Source organism: Apaloderma vittatum, unplaced genomic scaffold (genome assembly GCF_000703405.1).
Source record: "Apaloderma vittatum isolate BGI_N311 unplaced genomic scaffold, ASM70340v1 scaffold19334, whole genome shotgun sequence".
NCBI lineage: Eukaryota > Metazoa > Chordata > Aves > Trogoniformes > Trogonidae > Apaloderma > Apaloderma vittatum.
Window position 1 is genome coordinate 24,035 of NW_009713438.1, and position 25,677 is coordinate 49,711.

General features: G+C 38.2%; 1 protein-coding gene across 2 annotated transcripts; it reads left to right on the forward strand.

Moving 5' to 3' along the window:
* The first annotated feature begins 988 nt into the window (after window positions 1-988).
* Window positions 989-23,626, forward strand: CLINT1 (clathrin interactor 1). 2 transcript variants are annotated; one of them, XM_009868395.1, is made up of 12 exons: window positions 989-1,087; window positions 1,635-1,731; window positions 3,238-3,346; window positions 4,234-4,398; window positions 8,282-8,456; window positions 12,873-13,116; window positions 13,628-13,706; window positions 17,445-17,522; window positions 20,156-20,451; window positions 20,833-20,834; window positions 21,216-21,364; window positions 21,859-23,626. In XM_009868395.1, exons 1-12 carry the CDS (start codon window positions 996-998, stop codon window positions 22,218-22,220), a joined length of 1,848 nt encoding a protein of 615 aa, XP_009866697.1. In that variant the 5' UTR covers window positions 989-995; the 3' UTR covers window positions 22,221-23,626. The 2 variants fall into 2 exon arrangements, with proteins under 2 accessions (XP_009866697.1, XP_009866696.1); XM_009868394.1 differs by lacking the exon at window positions 20,833-20,834 and having other exon boundaries at window positions 21,160-21,364.
* The last annotated feature ends 2,051 nt before the right edge of the window (window positions 23,627-25,677 follow it).

Sequence of the window (25,677 nt, forward strand, 5' to 3'; positions counted from 1 at the left end):
TTTCAAACCTTTGACTGATGATTTCGTTAGGAGTTTGTGCTGTATTGCTCCAGAGCTAGAGCTCTGTCTTTCAAACATTCTCTGTATGAATGAGGTTTTGGGCTTTCTCGCTCACCTTAAAATATAAAGAGAGTAACTGTGTTATCAGATGTATCTGGATGCTTTTAGGGGCACAAAAGAGGTTGCTCGGCTTACAGTTGTTGATCACCTGCTTGAAAGATTCATTAAGAAAATATATTACATATTGACTGTTTTAATATAACCAATATGGAAAAATTGCCTCCTTTTTCCAAGTTGTATTTTTCTGTGAACTCGAGACAGCCTGAGCTCCTTATAGTATTTGCATTACTTTAATCATAATACAGAGTGCTCTGCAGCTTTTCTTCTTTTGCTGTTTTCCCTTAATTAAATAAATTCAAGATAGGAAACGAATTTTCTAGTGAATCTCATCTCCCTTACTTCAGTCTCCTGTATGATTTTATTTTTTATTTTACTTTTTTACTAGCATCTGTTTTGTACTCATATTTTTGAGTTTCTTTTGTAGTACTCATCAGTAAGAAAAAAAATAAATAAATCTGCTTCTGATTGAGATATAAAGCCTCTTTGAAATAACTGCACTCCATACAAACTTGTAAGGAAACCATGTCTAGTTGAGGAAGGTATCAGCTTTGACTCTAGTGGTTCAGTTTGGATTTTAATTTGACCAAAAGCCATTTTTACTGGACTGAATCCAGCTGTAATGTAATCCCTACTTTCTCATCTGTATTCTTCAAGGCTAATAGAATAGTAAAACCTTCTTAAAGATAACTTAAATGTGTTGTATGGTGTCCTCAGGGTAGCTTCTGCACTAAAGATGTTTTCTTTCCCACCCTGTAGAGGTATCTCATTAAGTGAGATACGCACTAGTGTCATTATTAAGTTTTCATGCGTTTCTCAGTTTTGATGCTAATCTTCATGTGTGTTAATTTTTTTTCCTTTGCAGCACCAATGTGGTTATGAATTATTCAGAAATAGAATCTAAAGTTCGAGAAGCAACCAATGATGATCCGTGGGGACCTTCAGGGCAACTCATGGGAGAGATTGCCAAGTAAGTGATAATTTGGCTCAGTGATGAAGAAAGGTGCATTTTATACAGGAATGTGAAATTTGTTGCTAAATCAACTCTATGGTATGCTGACTGATAATGCTGAAAATTTCCTGTAAAGTCTTATGTTTTTATGCATAGTCTTAGAGTATATAGAAAATTGTTGAACAAAAAATGACTTTTTTTTGAGTGGCAGTTTTCAAAGTGTTTTCTTGTGGCTTGTCAAACTGGAGCAAAACATGTAGAATTCTTCCGTGAACTTTTTCTGTTAAAATGAGTTTGGAAGTTGCGTGTTTTACTTTTAGTAGCTGTGAGTTAGTGAAGGTTCTTTTACTGCCTCAGATTTTAAAAATTACTTTTTCTCTTTTATAGTACTGGTATGTAAATTACTTCTGTATGAGTAAGAAGTAGGGATAGCTTTTTTCCCTTGTAAAGTCATCAGATGAGAATTAGATCAAGCCTGCCATCTACTGTCAGCCGTGAGTCTTAAACAATTGTCACAAAAACATAAAGAATAAAATGTCTTTATTCCTTTTGTGTAATTCTTTAGGGCTACGTTTATGTATGAACAGTTTCCAGAACTTATGAACATGCTTTGGACTCGAATGCTGAAAGACAATAAAAAGAACTGGAGGAGGGTTTATAAGGTGTGTATGTATGTGAGCTGGAAGGATTCAAGACTTCGTGTTGGTCTGTGGAGGACGTAACGCTTGTTGCTACTGTAAGGTTTCGATACGGTGGCTTGTTTAGATACTGCTGTATCGCTCCCTTAACAACCTATAATTGCTCTCCTAACTATGCTTTATAATTCTGTTACTGAGTCAAAACTGTTTGTCAAATGCTGTATATGGGGAAAAAACCCACAAAATTTCTGGGTTTAGAACTAAGATGCTGCTTAACAAACATAATAGAGCAATTACATTTTGCTGCTACTCAGGTATTGCAGTAGGATTCACATTTTGCATCTACCCAAAGGAGTTGTTCTGGTGCTTCATGAGAAGTAGATGATGAGTTATTGTGCTATCAGGAACATGTTTCTGAAGGATTTCAAGAATACCTGAAATAGAATGGAAACTAATTTTAATTTTCTGCCAATTCTTAATTCTCTAAAAATTGTAGTTTAGCTTTGCATGGACCAAATTTTCTTGCAGATCTTATCATATGAGACTTTTATGTCCTACTTGTGGTTTGGAAAAGGAACCGAATCATTTGCATTTTTCTTGTCTTTGGCTAATTAGCGTGGTACAGAAACTTTTTGCTTTAGATTATATCATGCTGCACTTAAAGTGGTGTTCAATGTTCTCTGAATTATGCAAATATAACCTCGTTTTTCAGAACTGATGTATTAGGCTAGCTTATATTTTGTTTTTCTTGATGCTAGGATTGTAACAAGACAGAATTAATTCTAAGGCATGGTTTGTGCTTTTCACAGGTGCTTGATGTTTTGTATTCATAGTAATTGTTTTCCCTGAAGTACAATATAAATTAATATTTAATGCTATCCTACATAGCTACTTAATGTTATAAAGACTGTTTGGAATTGTTTATCAGGTTTTGATAGATTGAAACGTAATGATAGTTTCAGCCGATAAAGGTGCTGCTTTGGAGACAGTGCATTAACTTTTTTTCTAGATAGAAATCCTCAAGATAAAACACTGCAATTAAAATTCTATTTAAACTTCATTTGTTTTGTTGTTTGCTTAAAATTGTCCTAAAATGCAGGTTTTGTATATCCTTTGCATCCTGAAAAAGGCTTCTTAAATTCTTGTAGGAGTTTCTTTACAGTGGAAGCAAAGGAGGCAAAAGCATTACTTAGCATCATTTAGCAGTGTTAACATTTTCTCCTTAATTGCTTCTGCTGTCTTTCTAAAATAAGCAGTAGCTGATGAAGGTAACTTTCTGTGATTTAGTAATAGCAAATTAGAGTTTGACAAATACAATTTTGATATTCTAAAGAGCAAAAGATGTGTGTAAAACATGGTGGCTTTTCTGTGTGGACATACAATAAGCATTTATTTAAAAGGAGGAAGTCTTACTACTTACTAATTTGGGGAGGGGGGTAGGTTTGGTTTTCTGTTTCTTTTTTAATATATATAAAAAGAAAAGATAGAGCTTTTGTTCATGCAATCATAAGGTGCTTTGTATTTTTATAGTCTTTGCTGCTCCTAGCTTACCTCATAAGGAATGGATCAGAGCGTGTTGTTACAAGTGCCAGAGAACACATTTATGATTTGCGATCCCTGGAAAATTACCACTTTGTAGGTGAGCAATAGAAAAATCTTATAAGCAAATTAAAACAGTAGTTGGAGTTGTCAGTCACCTGAACCAGCTTAGAAGCTTCCCCAGTCTAATTAGAATGTGACTGTTGCCAGTTGTGTGAAGAGTGCAGAATCCAAGACGTGGGACCCTAGAGTATTAATTAGTGAAGACAAGAACTTGCAGAAAAGACTGGCTAATAACAACAGAACCAACACAACATGAGTGTTCGGGTTTATATTAAAATATGCACTAGAGACTGGTCCCCTGTGGTGTCCGTAAAGGAATAGCTTTAATCATATGGGAAGAAAAGGTTAGAGCTCCAAAACACACACATCTGTTTGAAGCTGGGGTTTTTTCCTCCCACCAAATAATATTTACAGTGCAAAGGCAGCAAAGCCAGTGTGTGTTTTGAATGTGAAAAAGGCTCGGAAAGGAACATGTTTAGCTTGTAGTACATCCCATCTGAAAGCAATTTTTAAAAAATACAGTTTTGCGATGAGAGTGAATTCTTGCAATTAAACTTGTAAAAAGCATACTAAAAAGAATGAGGAAAAGGGGTTATATTTTGAAGGGTTAAAATTGTTCAAGTGGAGAATATGATTTCTGTCTTGGTCTTCATTAATCTTTTCAATGTTTCAGCAGCAGTTAGCTGTTTCTAAATACACCATTTAGTGAAAACTGTCATTTATCTAAGGATGAAAATGTGTATTGGAACAAAATATTTGGTCCCTTTTAAACAAATAAGTGGACATTAGCCATAAGGTCTTTTTCTGACTGTGTTCATAATTCAAATTTCCTTAACAGCTTGATGTTCAGTGTTGCTGCCTCTGATTTATTTTTCCTTTCCCTGCCCCCCCATCCATCTTCTCTCTCCTGCATTACCTGCACAGATGAAAATGGTAAAGACCAAGGTATAAACATACGCCAGAAGGTAAAAGAAATGGTTGAGTTTGCTCAAGATGATGATCGACTTCGGGAAGAGAGGAAGAAAGCAAAGAAGAACAAAGACAAATACATTGGGGTTTCTTCGGACAGTGTTGGAGGGTTCCGATATAGTGAGTATTAGGCTCTCTTGGTCAAGGATTGGCAATCACAACTTCTTACTTGGCCTAGATAACAGACTATTGAAGGAATTTCTGAGATGCTCCTTTAGATGCTTTTTCTGTGTATTTCTTTAACTGTCAGTGTTACTATCATAAAAGAAATTTAAATTAATTACTTCAGAAATCTTTTTTAGTCTTTTTTTTGAAAACTAATTAGAAACTTATACAAATGACTTGGATACATTGACTTAGTCAAAACCTATCTGTCTTGTTTTTACCCATAGGCAGTCTCATTGTGAAATGGATGCTGCTATAGCAGCAGATAAATGAATGCCCTTGTAAGTCAGGGTTTCTTAGTCTTTAATTAAAAAAAAAAGGTATGATGCTTTCCACCCACCACAGCCCAAGAATTACTTCACCTACTCCTGCCAACCTCCTTCAGAATCACTGCTTAGTTTGTGTTAGGGCTTTTAGGGCAGTAGTACTGTTTGGGTGAAACAATGTAGATACTATATGCCGTTAGACTTTTTGGATTCCCAAGTAATACTGTTTGGACTTGAAAGGTAGCTGTGGATTATCAGTGGATTCTGATGTCTGTCATATCTGAATTCACATATATGTGCCAAGCACCATGTGAGTGAGGGAGCTTATATTTCAGGAGGTTACCAGTACAGTTGTTACTGTCTCGGTTTGTGTGGTTTTAAAATCTTATTTGATTAGTGCTACAGTTCCCATGTGCTTTTTGAAGGAGGGCTCCCAGAGGAAGTACCAAATTTACTTTGAGTAGAGGTGCTAAGCTTGCATCCAAATGGTAGTTGCGCAGAACAGGAGCCCTGTATGCAGGCTGGAAATCTGGTGCACCAGTGCTCATCCCTAAGTCCTAGGGAATTGGGGCTGCTACTGAAGAGGTCATAGTAAACACCAGAAAGAAATTTCTAAACTTCTCATTAAAAAAAAATTAGTATGTGTTAAAATTAGTATGTATTAAATACATTATATATTTTAAAAGCTGGGTTAGAAGAGTCACTTGATCATCTGCTCCCTCATAAAATCTGAAAACCTGCTGTCGGATTTTTCAAAAATCAAAATTCTCAAAATTAAATAATCCAACCATCACAAGTCTTAGCCATCATTGCACAAAGTGTCAGTCCTGTATCCAGGCTGAGTCTGATACTTGAAGTAGGACCTTCTTTGCTAAGGTCCTTTTATATAAAAACATATGCACAAAAAAACCCACATCCGAATGTTGTTGGCAGATAGCTGAAGGTAGTCTTGCTTCTGGAAATTGCCCATCTTGCTGAGGCAAGTCATGTTCCTCATGTGTGCAATGAGTTCCCTTAGACTATTTGCATCCTCAGCGTAGTGTCTTGGTAAGATCTGGGCCTTAGGGGCTGTAAAGCTCAGTCTGTCTTTGATTAGAGAGGGCATGGTTTTCTCTGGCAACCTTGGTTCGATAAAGACACGCAACCCGTGCGGTGTTGCTCTTACCGAGTCCCAGGTTGGAGCTTCCTCCTTGCTTCTCAGTCCTTGCCCTAATGTGTAGCAGGGATCTGAGTGTGAACTGGCTTTTAGGTCTGATGTATCCCAGCACGTTGTCCATGATCCACTGTCAGTCTTGAGAATGTTTAATCTGTGTTTTTCTTTGGGTTAAGTAAATCCTTGGCTGTTTTTATTAAGAGATGAGTCCCAAAGTCCAAGTGGCACAAAGCTCTGCTTTGCTTGAGCAAGTGACTCCTTTGAGAGAAGGGTTTTGATCTACATAGGAACTGTGCAGGACTTACACTTCACCTGTCCCTCTCAGGTGCTATGTACGTGTTTCATTCTTCTTCACTGTGAACTCTGAACTTTGATTTACACTCTTCTGGTTTTGATTGGTTGCTTCTCTGTGTTCTTCTGTTCTCCCTCTTCCTCATGTTCAGAGTAGTTGGAAATCTCTCCATGGCAGGATATGTCGTGTGTTACTCTGTTCTTCGAGGCTTTTGCCACCTGCTTTGGAATTCTGGTGACTGTCTTTTTAGGAAATACTTATGAGTCATTGCATTTGTACTTTATGTCCCTCTGTTCTTTCACCGAGCTTATCTTTTGACTTGCTCTGTAGAGAGTCGTGATCTAGCCCTGTATGCTGAGTAGAAGTCTTTCTCCATATGCTCCTTAGTTATTATTCAAGGGTTTTTTTGAGTAAAGTAAAAAATAAAGCATCAAAACCCAAACTTTTTCCTAGGTCAGACTTCTAATCTAAAAGATTCTAGTTATTTAAATATGAAATGCTTGTATCTTCAGAATTTTCCTTAGTTCTCTTTGTCCTGAAAATACTGAGCTCTCGGGCTTTTTATATTTATTTTAAAATTCCTCTTGCACAAAGAAACCTTCTAATGGAGTCTACATTAAAATGCTTGAGAGCCTGACGTGAACTGAAATAAGGCCATTTTATTCTCCTGAAAAATTTAACAGTATTACATTTCTTAGCAGTTTCGCCTCTTTCAGTGATGAAGATATCACTGAGCATCTTGCTGGTTTATAACAGATTCTCTACTTTGAAAAAGTTTGTCTCTCCTTTATGGATCTAAACAGATATCATTGGAGACTTGCACTTATCTCTTCAGTAAGAAAATGCATTCTCTGGCATATGGTATTATCAGACAGATGTAACTCAAATTTTGCACCTTGTAGTACTGGAATCCATCATTTAATTTTTATTTGAAATGGCTTAATTGAATAAATCGTGAACAATCTTGAACCTGGGCTACAATATAATTTGTATGTAATGTGAAGTAATGAATTTTTTACCATTCTTCCTTTCAATTTTACTTAGCTTAAGTAAAAAAATTTAACTAGTTCTTCATGTTTTTCAGTAGTAAAAAACTCCACCTTGTTTCGTGGTTGTGATGGCCCAAAATATAAAATGCTTGTCTAAAAGCGTGACCTAGAAACTGAGCCGTGTTGGGTTGCTTAATATACTATATTTTCAGCAGAAGGTCTGATAGAAGACTGCAATAAGACTTAGTGAAGTGTACTTCTGACAGATAAGTCTTTGTTAATATCTAAGTGCTGGGTTTTCTTTAAATTAAACTCCAGTTGGTTGAATGTGTATAAATAAGCCCAGGCTTAAGTTTTTTCAACTTTCTTAATGAGACTGCACAGCCAATGCACTTCCTTCAAGGAAACCCATCGGCTGTTTGTAAGATATGATACCGGTATGGAGATCTTGAATACCGAATTAGAAAATTTTTTTATGTATTTAGTAAAGCTGCTCAGTGTACTTAGTTGCTGCTGAAAAGTTGAGTTGCTTTACTGCCTTTTTGGTTTTTTTAAAAAATCTCTTGCAAAGATTTTTTTTTTTAGTCACTACGGAAAAGAAAGAACAGAAAATTAGCACCTGTTGCTCCTAAGTCTTTTGATATTTTGATGCTACACTTTTATATATTCATGAATGTCACTGTATAAAACAAAATTGATTTACCTCTTGGTAAATTGATTTACCAGCTTGGCTGTGAATGGAAGGAGTATCATGCATTAAGTGACAGTTACAAAACTGGCACGTCCCATTTCTGATAAGCTGCTCACGCTGCAGCCAGGCTTGATTGTGCCCCTTCTGCTTCTCCAGCAGAGTCCAACAGGATTCTGGTGTGCTGGGCGGTGCATTCGGGTTGTGGTGTTGTCATAAACAAATGGTTTGGAAGCTGCGTTCCTGCCACTTAATGACTGGCATTACGTGCTGTGCCTGGCTGTAGTAGTGCTGATTGAGCACCGTGGGAGATTTCGGTTTGCTTCTGAAAACTTGGAAGGTTTATGTCAGTAGGACAAGGGGGTTTGAGAATGATTCCAGACAGAATGTGAGCTGCTTTTGGTTTTCTCCTGTTACATTTAGTATTTCTTATTTTAATGCCTTACACAGGTGAAAGATACGATCCTGAGCCCAAGTCAAAATGGGATGAAGAATGGGATAAAAAACCATCTTTTCCATTCAGCGATAAGTTAGGTGAGCTAAGCGACAAAATTGGAAGCACGATCGATGATACTATCAGCAAGTTCCGACGGAAAGATAGGGAAGACTCTCCAGAAAGATGCAGGTACTGGAGTTACTTTAGCATGAGTTTATTCTGTGAAATTGCTGTTATAAAGCTTTTTGACATTGCTGATTATTATTTACAGTATTCTGACTTTTTTTTGTCTGTATGGAGGCGTGTACCTGCTCAGTCCCTGCTTCCTGGGCTTCTTACACAGCCCCGACTGGCCTTGGGGAATAATGTACTGCCCTTGGCTGCCTTCCACTACTGCCCCTAGCTTGGATAGCTGCTGGCAAAGCAGGGAATTTGGCTGAAATTTCTGAAGTTTTTCCTTGTCTCAGCAGCGCAGTGGCCTTTCTTGTGCCAGGCTGCCACTTAATGCTGCAGTTACTCTGAATGCTGAAGTGCCAAAGAAGATGAAGATGTAAAATTGCTTACACCTGCCTTCACACAGTGTTTCTTCCCTCAGCTGATCTAAGGAAGAACAGACTGCAGGTGACTTATTAAAAAAAAATAAAATAAAAAAAAAAGTTAATTTCTGTTGAACTGTCTAAAGAAACTTGTATTTTTCATACATCTGCCCATTACATTTTTTTGGTAAAGAGGAAAACCTAACCTCCTTTGCCACCAGAAAGAACTTTACTTGCATCACACTTCAGCAGGTGCATTATGTTTTATTATCTGGAGATCAATTTCATACTTAACAGGATCTGAAATTGTTGTGGAGAAAATGCTCAAGTATCTTGAAATAATTCCCTTTTGGGAAACAACTTAAAATTCAAATTTGCACTGACATTTGATTATTTTTTACAGGAATATCTTCAGATATAGTCACACACATTTTTTTATAGATATGTGTATAAAAATACACATGCACACACAAGTGTATGTATTACAAAATTCAAGCAGTTTTGCACAGAAACAAAAATAACTGTAATGGTAGCATTCTGAGAAAAAAGCAGTATGGCCTTTTTGCTAGGGCATTAATAAATCATAAAACTGGTATTCTTTGCACACATCAGGGTTCCCTCTTAGAACTTGCTATCTATAGACTACAAAGAGAAGGGATCAGAAGAAGAGTAAACAATTTCAGATTTAACAATGGTATATGGCCGTGTGCGTTTCTGTACTCACCTTTCAAGAGCAACTTGTCACGTGACATCTGTAAAGCTCACTGGCCACATTTCATGTAGAGGGTGTACAATAAACATTTCTTTTTATCTTACTTCCTTTGCTTTATTTCTGAATGGCTCCTGCTCTTACACTTGTGCTAGTATGAAGTCTTCCACCTTCCAGTATTCTAGACAGTCCTTTCTGTGGTCAAATCTTCATAAAAAGCAGCTTATTTTGAGAACTTCTCTGCTGTACAGCTCTAGCCCAAGTTACACTCATCTTTTTCTCTGGCAGATACTACGTTTCTCATTTTTGTTTCGCTCTTGTAACCCTTGTCCCTTCTGATTTATTCCTTTTTTTTTTTTTTTTTTTAAATGTCAGTCTTGAAATTTCTGCAAGTGATAAGCTGATGACTTGGTGGGGGGAGGGGGGAGGCGATGATTTTTTGGGGCATATGTGAGTGAAAACAATGTAGCGGTTGCAGGTCATCCTGCTGTAAGGAAGCAAGCCAGGCTGGGTTGCAGCAATCTGACTTCTCTAACATTGATTTGGCTCCCACCCTGACAGTTCCTTTCACCTTCTCTTGGCATGGTGGTTAGACAACAACGGAAGGTATTTTATCAGAGCATTGAATGAAGGGGTTTCTTTCTGCAGAAGGCATCAAAGGATCTGAGAAGATCGAACTCAAAGTTATAGAGCGGCTGTCTGTTTATACTTAAAGATACTGTAAATCCAAACCTTACAATTCATGTTGTATTAACAGAATGCTATATTTTGTATCAAGTTAAATATTGAAGCTGAAAGTAACATGAAATTTTAATTATGTGACTTAAGCTCACAACAACATAACATTCTCTTGTAAATGCTTCATGAAATCCACACATTTCTGTGTTTTCACACTTCAGCAATCTTTTTACTAAAAGCACAAAAGAAGCCTCCGAAAATTTACTAGTTTATTTGTAGCCTGCTGCTATATAACAACATTAAGTTGCCTTTTCCTTGGAAAATTGACTAAATGGTGATACTTGCTCAGCTGGCAAATCCATTGTTGTATGTTCTATTGTTTCTATGTCAATAGCTTTATAAATCATTATTACTTTAGTACTGTAAATCCAATAAAGGTCTTGAAGCACAAAGTATAAATGTGACTTACGCATCTTCACCATGGTTAATGGAATTTGGATGACACAATCTTTACCTCCAATATACACATGAGAAGAACTCAACCACTCTTCTGGGGTTTTGACTCTTCTTGCAAAGCTAGTAGTCTGTGTAGAAGAGAACAAAAACTGCTTGAAGCAACTAAGTACACCTAGAAGAGGATGCCACAGCTATATTTAAAGGCAGCTTCCGTGTAAAAAATTACTTTGATAGTAGAATGTAATTCAGATAGTCTTAAGGTATCAGTAAACTATTTTTATTGCCTTTGAAGAACTATCAAAAAAAACCCTCAAACCCACACACCACAGAAACGTGAAGGCAAAGAAAAAGTGCATGTGTCTGTGCTTTTATTTCTGGAAGTTGCAACCAGAGGAGCATTAATCTGTTTTTTTAATTTTTATTTTGTTAATGTGGCCATTAAAAGAAAGAAAAACGGATCTCCTGAGACAGTTTGGAAGCAGTACAGACTGTCGTAGAAAATTGTGTGGTGTAATATTTGTCCTGCTTTCTGGCATAGATGTTTAATTTCTGTTGTCAGAAGCTTGTAGACATTTATTTTGCTATAGATCACCACCGTCATTGTTACATCAGTGAGACTGATCTCTACAGGTTCTGTAGCAGTAGTTCCATTGATCAGACTTGGATGTTTGTCAGTCCCTTCCTCAGCCCACAAAATAGTTGTGGTGATGACAAGGAACACATTGTGGCAGATCTTAGGAAACCAAGCCTTAATTGTGATTGTCCTGGTCTCGGATACCTTCAACATGTGTCTGAAAGACAACGTCATCCACACTCCTGCGAGGTTTTCAGGATGGATGTACCAGGTGTGCACTGCTAAAGTGAAACTCGGTCTTCTCCGCAGGCTTACATTAAAATCCTGATCTCACAGGTGAGAATGTGGTTAGTGAGCCCCTCCGATGTACGTGTGCCCCGAGGGAGGCTGGCTGCAGAAATCCGGAACGGGAAGAGTAGCCCTCTTGTTTCATGTCAGCACGGAAGGGACGGGTTGGGTGGTGCCACGGGAGCTCGCTTGTCTCTGTAAGGCTGGCTCAGACAAATGCTGGTAGTCACTTGGTTGGCCAGCAGCTTTGGTATTTTTCTTTGAAAAAATAAAATAAAACATAGAATGGGAGTGTGCATTTATATCTGCAGATGTTAATAAACTGAGGCATCCCCAGCAGCAAGTAGGTAATACACATGGAGGGAACGACACATGCAGTGTGTTCCAAAAGCCCGCTATTGTTAACAGAGAACAAAGGCTACCCTCCAGAGTATATTGCAGTTGCTGTCATATTCCCACTGACAAAGGGAGAGCCTTTCCTAAATTTTGCAGTTTTAGTATTCTAATGCATTATTAAAATATAAAAACCTTCCACTTTCAGCTGTGTTGCTAAGGGAATTACTATTTCAAAATATGTTCCAATATATTTAAGCTTTCTCTACAGCAATTTTCACTGCCATGTACAGATCTTATTTTGATGGTACCAGGCAACGTGACTGTTGGTGGGGGACAATTGCCTTGTTTATGAAAGACTTAAAATATAAAGGTAGAAAATGTTACAGATTAAACAACATTATGCAGTGACGTCTAAAAAGTTTTTGCGTAAAATGGTGACATTTCTGCTATTTTACATTTTAAGAATAAACGTATGTTCTCTGATAGAAAATGAATAGTACCACTGCGTTGCATAATTCTGTAAACATTTTCTTCTCCAAACATTTTAAAGAATATAAAAGCCTGTATCTCTGAAAAAGGAAGTGAGTTGAAACCTGAAAGACAGTACCTGTATTTGATTCATTGCTTTGTGTCTTTTGGTGTAAGTACTGAGCAGACCTGCCAGCTTAACTTTTTGTTGCTGAAGTGTTACGTAATATGTGGGGGAGTTCCTGTCAGAAGGTAATTAAATGTACTGGATTTAAACACTGATTTCCTATTATCCTCTGCTATGGACTTGCAGTTAATATATAACAAAATAACTTGCGAAAAGCAAGTCACTTCTGTATGATATGTGCAATGCTGTGTTACGTAGGTGTGTTCTGTAAGGGTAAAGCGTTTACTTTTTCAAATGTAGAAGCATTATTTTTATTATGAACTGTTGGTGCACAACTACAGTAGCCAAAACTCTTGTGGCTTAAGCCAAATATCCACTTAAGTAACTGAGGAAAGTCCATCATGAATGGTATTCTGTCACTTTGTTTTTCTAGTGACAGTGATGAGGAAAAATCAAGAAGAGGTAAATCTCCCAAAGCTGAATTTAAAGATGAAGAAGAGACTGTGAGAACGAAACACATTCATATTACACAAGCTACAGAAATTACAACCACCAGACACAAACGCACAGCAAATCCTTCAAAAACCATCGACTTGGGAGCAGCAGCACATTATACAGGGGATAAAGCAAGTCCAGAACAGAATGTTGCTGCTCATAATGCACAACCTACAGCAAAGGTGAGACTGCGGGAGAGCACAATCAAACGTGATATTGGAAACTCTTTTCTTCTCAACTCTTAAGACAATTTCTGTTACGCATTTTTCAAGGGAAGTATTTTATCAAAAATGTTTAGTTGAGGCTTTCAAAAGCTGTGGACTGGTTTTGTTATAATTAATTGTGTGATTGTTTCAAGGTGTAGAACTTTTAAAATATAGTCATTACCATATTTTGCTCTCTTCAGGAAAGCAAAGATAAAATCTTGGCCTGAAGTGGGAAGGATTCTCTGAACCTGCATACTTACTGAAAAATTACCAGGTTCTTCAGTTACAGTAGAAAAACCTGAGCCTTGCAGTATTTGCCCAGGGACTTAAAATTTAGCCACGTTCCAGTGATTGATGGCTTCAGAGACAAATCTGCCATCTCTCCAAAGCAAAAGAAAACAAAACAAAAAAAACTCCAAAGAAAAGGAAGACTTCTCAAAGTCATTTAAGATCAGAGATGAGATCTGTTGTGTAATTTCTTCTTCAGGCTTCTGTACCCTCTGCCAGCAAGTCATCAAATGACCTGGTTGATCTGTTTGATGGAGCTAGCCAGCCTGTCTCAACAGGTAGGCACACTTTGCTTTTATTTTTGTTAATGCATATTTTGAACTAATTCCGAGGATAAGCTTGTTTGACGTTACGTAGATAGAGCAGTAGATACATTGAGAAGCGGCAGCTCTACATTCCTGAGTACTCTAGAACCTACAGCAAGGAACTGGATGGGCTATTGCATGGGGCTAATAAATGTTAGCAACACAAAGATTAACTGCCAGATCAGTCTGTCAGAAACTCTGTAATGCAGTTATTTATAATTAACTCCAAAAGTGAGTGCAATCCGTTCACATTCAAGCATTTCTCGTGGTGCAGTTCAAAGGCTAGGCAGCTCAATGATCTTCATATAAGCTTTCATCTAAAGTATGTGGCAAACTTGCTTCCTAATCTCATTTTATCTTGGCACTTGGTTGATTCTGACTCCAATATTAAAAAGAAATTGCTGCCTAAAAGTAAAATTATTCATTGTAACACACATCCCTTCGCTCTTTAAATGTGCAGTTCAATTTTAAGTCCATTAACCTTCATGTGGACTTACCCTTACATTCAGTCCACAGCTTCTTTTTGGGAGCATGTTAAATTTCAGTACTTTGTGAATAGGATTGATAGAGGAGTTCAGGGGTTTAGTGGTTTTCTTTTTAAAACCTAAAACTTTAAACGTTTGTCATTGTGCTTACAGGTTCTTAGTAACAACAGTTTTGATTGTGGCTAGCATGGAATTACGAGAAGGATTTTCCATGCACTTGTGGTCTAATGGCACAGTTGGGAGAGTTTACTGTGGGCAGAATTTTTGTTTACTGATCACTTTGAGTAGCAAATAAAATACAAGCACGTGCATTTTCATAGGTAATAACCTTCTGTGTAACTTCATTGTAAATATGCAACTTCTCTTACGTATGAGATCGTATTCACATTATTTGTTTCATGCATTGATTCTTTTATACACAAAGGCTTTTATTATTTTATTAACTTGATGTACAAAGGGGTTCATCGTACATTGGAGTTACCACAATTCTGTGGGATTTTGATATCGTGGATCAGAACCACTACCCCAAATGAATACTGAAACTTCTCCTCTCTAATCCTTATGGGAAAAGAGATTAGAGCCTTTTTTGGTGTTACTTCTATATGTCTGTGTATCTTTTTATGTATAAAATAAAATCACATTGAGAATAGATGTTTCCACTTCAAATTGAGCCTTCCCATATTTCAAACTTCGTATTACAGTGTATTTGAATCTTTCCTCAGTTTGGCTCTTTGCTGTAGTAAACCTTTTTTATTTTTTTTGCCTTTTTTCTTCTCTTTCCAAAGCAGCATTTAGAAATGATATTGAGGAGAGGCATGTTACCAGCTGGTGCTGCTAAATAACCTCTTTGCTGACCTGGGAAGGCAGATGGAAAGGGTTCATTTGTCGTGACAGATCTCACATGGGAATCTCTGAGGCTGGCTCATGTTGAGAAGATTAGCGCTGTCCTTCCCGTGCAGGTCACTTGTGATGACCACTGTTCCTTACAGCACAGGGTGTGGGAACATTCCCAGTGTCAGGCAGGACACAGGGAAAGGGTCAAAGGCAGCCTTTGATCTGTCCTGTGAAGAAACTGGCGGGGAAGTCATGTGAATTCAGGGAACTAAGAATTGGCTTATCTGTGTATTTTCAGGTGCAGAGGTGTGGAAGAAGGTTGGTGAGGCTTGGGGGTTACCCATTACTAAAGCAACACAATTTGTACGTGCTGGGGACAGTTGGTTGCCATAAAGGAGCAATCTGTTTGAGAAGATGTAGAATCTGTGGCTAGAGCTGCAGGAAGTAATTTTTTTTTGGTGTTACTGGAGATGAGGGTCTTTAATCTTCGCTGGTGATGCCTTTCTTTTGAGAGTAACTGCATTCAGCTTGAGCTCTGCCACCTTTCCTTGGAACTCAGTTTCGTCTGAAAACAAGCAATAGAGGTGGAGGAAGAGTTGACTTGACTGAAAATGTTATGGGGTTATTTTGAGTTTGAACCTAGTTCTGTTTTTAAAATTAAATTAATCCCTAGATACTTTGTCAAACAGCCCAGGGGTAATAGGCGTTGCATGAGAGAATTGATTTTTTGAGGATGTGGTTGAGAGTGTGTCATCTGTGTTGCTCGTTCTGATATAAACCCTCAAACCATTAACCTGTTCTGAACTCTGTAAGGACTCTTGTGATGAAAAAAATGATTTGAAAATGTTGATAGCAGTAGGCAGAGTAAACACGATCAGAACAGCTTTTCAGCTTGATATTTCCCTGGCTCGTCTTACCCTTTTTCATTCTCAGGTTGCAGTCAGTATCAAACTTGTGTATAAACACATGTAAGATGCTTATTTGATCATTGCAGCATTTGTGTTAAAGAAATTTCTTAGCTTTGTGTGAAACCTTCTCCCTCTTGAAAAGGTGGTAGAAGGGTTTCAGTAGAGCAATATTTCTGAAAAGTCAAGGAGCCCATCCTTGCATTCCCTGCTCGTGTTTTATATCGTGCGCTTCACGCTCGGCAGGAAAAGACATTTCCCCTTTGAAGAACAGTCGCCTTCCTGGCAGTGTCTACAGTAAAATAACATTAAAAAGAAATACAAGTACACATGTATTAGAAAGTGAATGGTTCCTTTTATTACTGCTAGCCATTTATTAAAAAGGAGATGGTTCTAGTTTAATTAACCCAGTTGAGAGCAGCAGATGGGGCAGAATGTCTTGCAGCGATAAGACAATTCAGAAATGGCACCAGATGTTGGAAGCTGTCCCTGGTGGTGTTTGAGTGCAGCACAGATGTTCCAGTCCCACCTGGCTAGTTTCTAAGCACTGCAGGCTAAGCAGCTGTGATGTAACCTATATAATGTACGCACAACACTAAAAGCAAAATAATTGAACTGCTGCAACTTCTAAGGGTGGGGCTGCTTGGAGGTGAAATCTTCGAGGACAAACAAATAAGGTCAACTTCTTAACTTCCTCAGGTCAGCAGAATGCCTACTTAAAAGCAGTAACAACAATAATTGGATGATTTTTTTTGTAAACTGCATTTTTATTTTAAAAAAGCAGCTTTCCAATGCAGTTCTTAAATCTTTGTTTGGTTTTTATACCCTGGCTTTATTTCTTGTTAGTGAAAAATTGTTACTATGCTGTATTCAGAAGTTAATAATTCATATGCTGTATACAAATGTCTGGTTGGAAACTTAATGTTCCTGCTGTAGGAAGTAAGCAAACTTATAAGAAAAAAAAAGAACACAAATGCAAGCTCTGTCCTTGAAATCCCAATTCAAGATCATTGCAGAATCATTCATCCTTTAAGTAACACAAAAACTAAATATAAGGCAACATGTAATTTTTCATAGTAAGCATAATAACTTTTATACAATAAGAATATTTGGCTTTTATGCTTCCAAAGTTTTAATTTTACAAACTGCCAAACTAGTAGTGTTCCTCACTAGTTAAAAACTCACTAACTTTTTTAATCTCTCAAAAATTATCTTTAGAGATAGCAAAAACTTGTATGTTGGAGTTCTTCCCTAGGAAAACCAAACTGCAAGACCTGCAAGGCAGCTGGAAATAATCCAGTTTATTGTTGCTCAGGCTTGTATAAGTGTAATATGGTGACAAACAGGAGAAAACAATGTCGACTTAAGGGGCGGAATTAATAAATCCATCTTGCCAAATACAGAACAGCTTTTCTCGATAAGTGCGCATGCAGTTGTTGCAGTGGATCTTTGCACAATCCTGTAACAGCGTTTCATTCTGTTTCTAGGTGGATCAAGTGACCTGTTTGGAGGATTTGCTGATTTTAGTTCAGCTGCTGCTTCAGCAAGTTTCCCATCATCACAAGGTAGGATTAATTTACAGATTGAAACGCTGTTTAAGGGCAGAAAGAGGGGAAGTGATGCCACACGGCACTGTTGAAAGTCACTTCCCTTTCCAGGGCAAACTGCGTTTATGTAACGGCACTTCAAGTGCTATACTTAGAAAGGAAGGTGTCTGCTGGCTGGCACAACACATTTGAAACTTTTTGTGAGCTTTATTTCAGAAAAATGTTAGTAGAAATTACAAATACATCCTTGTTCATCTAATAGTGTAATATGAACGTAGCTTTAAGTCTGATTTTGAAATGCGCTGAACTGAAGCGTGGCTTGTGAAGCCCGCAGCGCTCCCCAGCAGGACAGGGCTGCAGACAGACACGGGGCGAGGGCGCTGGCTGGCCTGGGTGAGGGCAGTCTGGGCAGCAGCGGTGTTTGTGACTGGGGGTTCTCAGCAAGAGCGTAGGGTTTAGTCCAGAATAAGAAAACAGTAACAGAGGTTGATCTGCAAACCTACCTGTGAGCCAGCTTTTAGTCAGCATATTTGTATTTCTTCCTTTGTTTTGCTGTCTTAGGAAAATTGTGCTGGGTGTGGATTGGTTAATACACCTTTAATTTGCTTGGTAGGAAAGAACTGCTCTAGTTTTTTTAGAGACATTCTTAGTCAAAACCGAGTTGTTTTGCAAACACAAAGCCGCCTACTATGCAAATAATTTGTCTGTTAATACAGTAGAAATTGATACAATCCTTTATCTGCATTAACATGATTAATCTATTCCAATCACCATTATGCAAGGGACAAGGAGTCCTGTGAAATGATTAATCATTCCTGAACAGCATAAGCCCCTCTAGGAATCTTTTCTTTCTTGATTAATCATCTTTGAAGTTCTACTGAAGGGGCAAAACCTTATCCCTTTTACCCCCACTTCCATTATTGGTACTCAGTGCACAGGTCTGAACACAGAAGCAGCACACTCAGCATTTACTTATCTATCAGGAATATTTAAAGTAGGTTTTAATTTTTAATATGTAATACTAATTGAAACATTCTAATATAGCCCCCCTCTTTGTGAGGGAGATCAAAGCAAATGTTCTAGTGAGGCCCTAAGCTAGTGAATATTAGTCCACTTCATACGCTGCAGTTGTTGGCAATACTTGAATTTTATGAACAGATTTACTCTCCTACAATTCTTTAAATTCTAATATATTGATAAAGATGACGAAAGGTTGAAGGTGTATGCTGATAATTATGTAAATGGAGTATAAAAGGCTGCTGCAGTTACCTTTGAGTGGGTAGAAAAATTGCTGTGGATGGGCGTTACAGAATGAGCCTTTGTATAGGTTAGGAAGTGGGAACTAGCACTGGATTAAGGTACCCAGCTTTGCGTGGTTTAGTCTTCATTTGCTCATCTAAAGAAATGCAAGGGATGATTTAACTGTTCATTAGAAGTCAAAGTTCATTTCATATGTCAGTGGCATTGCTTAAATTTAGCTGAAGTACCCAAAGTGGCATAATCAAAAAGCTGACCTGTACAACGGCCCAGACTTGGAACAAGATTCGCTGTGTAGCAGCAAGAGCTGTTTGAATGGCATTGCTTTATTTTTAGCCTCTCCTGTAGATGTTTTCGTAAGCTTTTCTTTCCCTCTCATTCCTGTGAAGTAGCCTGTTTCTTGTTAATAGAAAAACATGTGTTTTCAAAGGAGGCAACATCTCCTCCCATTTGACTCAAAGGTTATGACATATTCTCAGTTCACTGGTTTGTGTCTCTGGACATCTGTGATCCTGAAACAGGTACCCTTGCAGTTGTCTACACACAGGTTATACTGCCAGGTGCTTTGCAGTAAAACAAAACGGGCTGTAAGTTGCTGTGTTTTGATTTAAACGCTTGTCTGCAGAAACCCCGGTATACTGAAGTGAAACAAAGTTTAAGTGCTGAGCTAAGGGTTCACCAGAGCTTCCGCTGAGAGAATTGCTAGATCCAGGACTGAATTTCTGTTTCAAGCCAAGACATATAGTTCAGGAATCAGGTTTAGAAAACATAATGCCTTTTACATGAGCACTTCATGGGATGGGAAGAAATTATTCCTTACTGCCTCAAATAAGAGCTCCCACTGTCAACCTGCTTTCAATGTTCTGGTTTTCGTTCCACTCAGCATTGTTTTATAAAAAGAGCTACTAACTGTATATAACCAAATTTTGAAGAGTTGTCTTTGGTTTATATTTTGCTTTATCAAATGGCTTATTCCTGTCAACTGTTCTCCCGACGAATACCAGAGTGATGAGATAAAAAGTCAAAGTTCTAGGTGTTGTTTTGAATAGAGACTCTAAACTACCACTAAGTTATCTTTCGGTCATATTTCAGCTAAAGAAAACCTGTCCCTACTTGTCTTGCATCCACAGGTGACATGTTATCAAACATGCTTCTACTTTGTGCATGGGTGTTTCATATTTCCTTTGCTACCTTGTTAAAATTGTTGGAATATTCATGAGAGAGAATGATGTCCAGATGGAGGTTCTACCTGCAGATGTTAATCTGGACGGACACAGATCAGCTTTCATTTGTTTCAGTTCATGGAATATGGCATTTGCTCAGAGCTTTTCTCTAAGTCTTCTGCCTTTCTTCTCTCTGTCTTACTTCCTCCCCCACTGTTGCCTTTCCTTCAGGTACAGCAACAAGTGGAAATGGAGACTTTGGTGACTGGAGTGCCTTCAACCAAGCTTCTCCTTGTCCCAGTGCTTCACCTGGAGAGCTCTTCAGCACCACGGCACAGCAGCCAGCTATAGACCTCTTCAGTAGCTCACAGTCAACTTCTGGCCAGCCTCCGACTGCTTCAAATTCTACTGATCTCTTTGATTTAATGGGCCCTTCTCAGACAACCATGACGGCTTCACAAAGTATGAATTTCTCTATGATGAGCTCCAACGCTGTGGGCATCAGTTTACCCATGTCAAGGTCACAGGTATGCTGCTGTGTGTACAGTTTGCTAGTGACCTTCCTCGACTAATCTTTTGTCTTCTTCTTAATCACAACATTGAAAATTCATCCATTCCACTCCCAGAGTGCGTACCTAGTCGCTCAGATGTTGTTAGCAGCATTTTGTGTGAAAATTTTGTCAAAAAATGTTTGAGTAGCCTCCTAGAAAGGAAAGATGTTGGATGTTCTTGAAAAGCCCCCTTTTATAAGCCAGTCTTCTCTGAGATGGTCTTCATTGTTCTATGAAGTGTTGCTGCTTTGTTGGGTTGATGATATTTTAAACCTTAAAGCCATCCTCCACAGAACATTATAAGCTTCCAGCCTCAAGAAGATGAAGATGAGGATTGGTCTGTTCTTCAAAACACAGAAGCGCCTGCTTCATTGGCGAGTTTTTGGAAACCATAACAGGTTGACTTGGTTGGGAGGAGCGAATCACTATGTTTGGGTTCAAAACTTGACTGGAGGTGATCATTGTTATTCTATATATTGATATGGAAGCTTGATTCTAGCCTAAAAATACTCTTTTAACCCATTTTAATGGTGTAACAGCACGTGGTAACACTGCTTTGGAAGAGCTAAAACTCATGGCTAAAAATTTCACTGGCTTTGTATTGTCTTCTGTGGAAAAACCAATACAAAACCAATGTTTAGTCCTGATTCTTACTGGTAAGTAACAAACTTCTCTGGTTTTCAGCCTCTGCAAAGCATGGACACTATGATGCCGAAGCCTACCCCTCTTTATAATGCAAGCACAGAGATGGTCCAGAAGAATTCAAGCAAAACTCTGCCCTCAACTTGGTCAGATCCCAGTGTAAATATCAGTTTGGACAATTTAGTACCTGGGATGCAGCCTTCCAAACCCCAGCAGCCATCACTTAATTTCATGATGCAGCAACAAAGTAAGTGATTATTGCACTGTTCTGCATGCCCAAAGAGCCCTGTATGTGTTGAGTAGGTTGTCCTTGAGATGGGAGTGTTCTGTCAATTACTGTTTTCCTACATTTAGTTATAATTGTTTCTTAAACTACTGCAATGGTTGTGGCACAAGTGATATTTTATAAATGGAGAGTGACGTGCTAGGAGGCTGGTATCTGTGCATGTTTTTACTGTAGAGTTTGCACCTTTGCTATATCTCAGTTTCAGGCTTCCTCATCTCTAGAACTTCTCTAGAATATGCATTGCAGCGTGTATAGCTATGAAATGCTATTTAAAACCTATATAAATTTTCCTGAGTCTTCACACGCAAGCTATGGAAATGAGTGAAACAGCCGCGTTTTTGTCCACCATATCTTTATTCACAGCAGTTACCACACAAGTTTCTTAAAATACATGAGCACCTTCAGCACTGGGTGTCGATAATTGAATTTTTTGTCCCGCTTTGTTTTCTTTGCAGATATGCAACAACCCGTGAATGTCATGACTCAAAACTTTGCAGCTGTGAACCTCAATCCTCAGCCCAACATGATGCCCGTTCGGCCCCAGACAAGCCCCATGATGGGAGGGCCCATTCCCGTGGGGATGGGAATGCCCGGGGTGATGTCAGGTACGATGGGAATGACGTCCCTGGGCCCCACGCCTATGATGAACCAGGGAATGATGGGAATGAACATGAACATGGGGGTTCCGGCTACGGGAGTGGGTTTGACGGGCGCACTAGGGATGGGGGTACACAATCTCGCTATGACCTCTCTGGCTCCTGGGACTGTACAACCCAAGCAAGATGCCTTTGCAAATTTTGCCAATTTTAGCAAATAAAAGATTGTAAAATAAGTAAATAAAATGAAATAAACCTGAAATAAATGGGCAGACTGAATGAAGGATTTTTAGCTGCACAAATATAGCTGGGGAAGGGATGGAAAACACTGATCAATACTTTTTTTTTTTCTTTATCAGTTAAAGTGTCTACATGAAGAACCAAAAGCTATTTTCTAAGTGTTGAAATAACTAGTTCAAATTCTAGAGAGGTGAAAGGTTTCTTCTAAGGAGTGTGTTAGATGATTTTGCAAAATAATTTGTACTGAGACCATCAGAAAACCTTTCCTATCTAGAAGAACCAATTTTAACTTTGAAACTTGATGGAAGACTGGAATGGGGGTTGGGTGAAAATGTTTGAATCTAATTTTATACTTTTCTTTTTTCTTGAAGAGCTTGACTTTCTTTTCCCCCTCTCCCTGATCGCTTTGTCATAATCGGATCATTCCTTTTACTACCACTGAGTTCACAATTGAAGTCACTCAAGTACTATGATCAGTTTTTTATAAGAATATATATTTTTGTCCAAAAATGGCTTACCTATGTGATTATGGCTAATTCAAAGGGACCTGGAATGTATATATACTTTTGCTAATGTTCCAGCCACACTGCTACATTACCCAAATTTTTATCATAAAAATCCTCTCTTGGCAGTTTGGTGATAAACCGATTTTTGGGGACTTAACGTGCTTCTATTGTTATAACTGATATCCGGCACGAGGCTGAAGAAGCTTTATCCAAGACTGCTGGAAGGTTTCCTTTCAGAAAACTCAAAAAAAATGGACTTTTTTGCAGTTCTTTTACAGTGGCACTGAGCATCCTTTGTACCACCAATGTCCCTATGGAGCCACTGGTTTAGGACATTGGCAGCAGCCAAAAGGCAAAAATATTTATTTTTTGGCATCATTACAAAAAAAGTAACAAGGTGAATTACACTTAAGTTATGTAACTCTGTAACCCTACCTTAATCCAACAGCATTGGATCTTAGCTTTTATACCATATTCGGTGATTCTCTTGTGTACATATGGCATTAGCAGCTGTGGAATCCAATAGAGGAGTAAAATATATATATATATTAATAAAGGAAACCTGTAGCAGTCAAAGACTTTACTGATTTACTGAAAACAAAAGAATGAAATAAGGTTTTAGGGAGTTTTGTTTTTTCCTTCTGTAATTCTGCATTTAAGTTCACATGAATCATGATTCTAGAATCTGGAATACGAAGACATTGTTATATTTACAAGCTGGGAATATTGTTAAGAAAAAGCACTATACTATAGGTATGAAATATATTGCCTCCCTTTTCTTATGTTGGATTTCTTTTTTATTATTAAATTGATAAAACTTTGTTTCCATTGTATTCATAATGTTCTGTTATACATAACATTAAAATGTTCATTAAAATCAATGTTGGGCTGCTTTTCCTTTCATTCCATTTGACGTTTATGAGAGCATTTGGGAAAAAAAATAATTATAATTTGGGCAAAGTAATTTTTATAAATAATTTAAAATTGTTTAATGACTTCTTATCTGAAGCCTTTCCTATCTGGCTCTACTGTTAGGAATTAAAAATGAAGCAGGCAAGATATCCTGACCCGCTCCAGCCTTGCTAATGCTCCATCTACAACATTTCTAATTAGGCAGAAATTCATGTACTTCAGCTAAGTGGTAATGAAAAGTGATTCATTTGCTGAATAAGAGATGAGAGTGAGTGTAATTAGCTGACTGCGGTTTTTAATCTTTCAACAATTCAATGTGTTTAAATTAGTTTCAAAGAATAGGAGCTTTCAAGTGTTGTTACATCAAAGTAATCAAGGCAGGCTTTAACGGCTGAGTAGGAGAGATCGCTCTGGTTCCTGTTCTGAAACCTTTAAACTTATTTGGAATAATCATCTTCAAAACCTCTAGTCCTAACACATACAAAGACTCACACTGGTTCGATATATGCAGAACTGTGGTGGGAAGAAAGCTGGTTCCTGGGGCGGTAGATGGGTGGCAAGGAGAACTAAACCTGTAGTTGGTGTTGCTCTCGTCGTCGAGCTGAAGGGGTGCGGGGCTTCTCCGTAGTCTTCAGAAGTTTCCTGAGGAGTAGGGTGAGCCTATTCCTAACGCTGTCCTTTTAGGGTAAGTTCAGCTGGTTAAACAGTTGGCTTTGAGCAGAAAGATCACGTCCTTGTTCAGGTTATTCACATCCCTTCAGAGGGGAGTCAGTGATTTGGCTTCTAATCAAGAGATTAATTATAATGAGTGTTTGTCAGGAGTTAGAATAGCTCCAGCGGAGGATGTTTGATCAGTTTAGAGTGGATCTTTATGTCCATTGTATCTTCATCAAGGGTACGTGGGCTTATGGAGCAGCTGCACTGAACTGATTTACTGCTCCTATCACGCATTTTTCATCTTAGGGATCAATATTCTACTTATGAAGAAGGTTGTAGGAGTGTGAAAAGAATTTCTTTCAGCCAGACTGGCAAGTAGATGAAAACCTTTGAACCACAATAAACAACAGAAAACTCATGAAGATTCCTTCAGAATGTGGGCCAGAACCCTGCCGTGATGAGAGCCCGTTGTGTGGTGACAGATCTGCCACCTGACAGAACTCCAGTATAACCTAACCCATGCGGCTGTGTTAGGTAGCACAACTCCTTCCTTCATTTTTTCAAAGCCAGGTCCAGCCCAGGATTGGCTGGCTCTGTGTGTTGGCACCTCTGGATTCTGTAGCTTGTAAACTTGATAGATATTGGTTAAAATTAGTGAAATCATTTGTAAAGGATTTCTCTACTTAAGAAGAGGAGAAAAGGACGTCAGAATCCAACTCTGCATGTGTTTTTTAGTAGAATCGTTCAAAAATTGTATCTTGGTGTGTGCAAAGGAGCAATAAATGCCAGCACAGGTGCAAGTTCAGTGCTAAGTAGAGCATCCACCATGTTCTACAAAAGAAATTATATTCAAAACAGCTAAACAAGGGTATTTATAGCAGCATCTGTTTCAGCTATATTTGTCAGCTAAGAACAGTCTGACACAGCTTAAGGGAGGTGGGGGAGGGATTTATCAATGAAGTGTTTACATAATGCAGGCAGGCATTGTATACTCAAGGTGATACCAACTATAACAGGAAAACAAATATCTAAAGACACTTTTATTCTCAGAGGCCTTTGCTCCAGGAGTCGCTCTACAAAATTGCCTCCACGTTCCTCTGTGCCTGACTGTAAACACTTTCATAGCATATGACATTTTATAGTACCACCACTTGGTTCTGATTAAAGCTTTTAACAGAGATGTGATTCTTAAAAATTATTTTCTTTTCTCCCCCCCAAGTTTTATTCCAGACCATCCTTGACTAAAATTCAGAGTTGTTTCAGGCAAACTCATGAATCTGCACGAACATTGAAACTCTTTAAGTGAAATACTTGACTGTAAAGGAAAATTTTTGTTGTTGTTTTTAGTACTGTAAAAAACTGC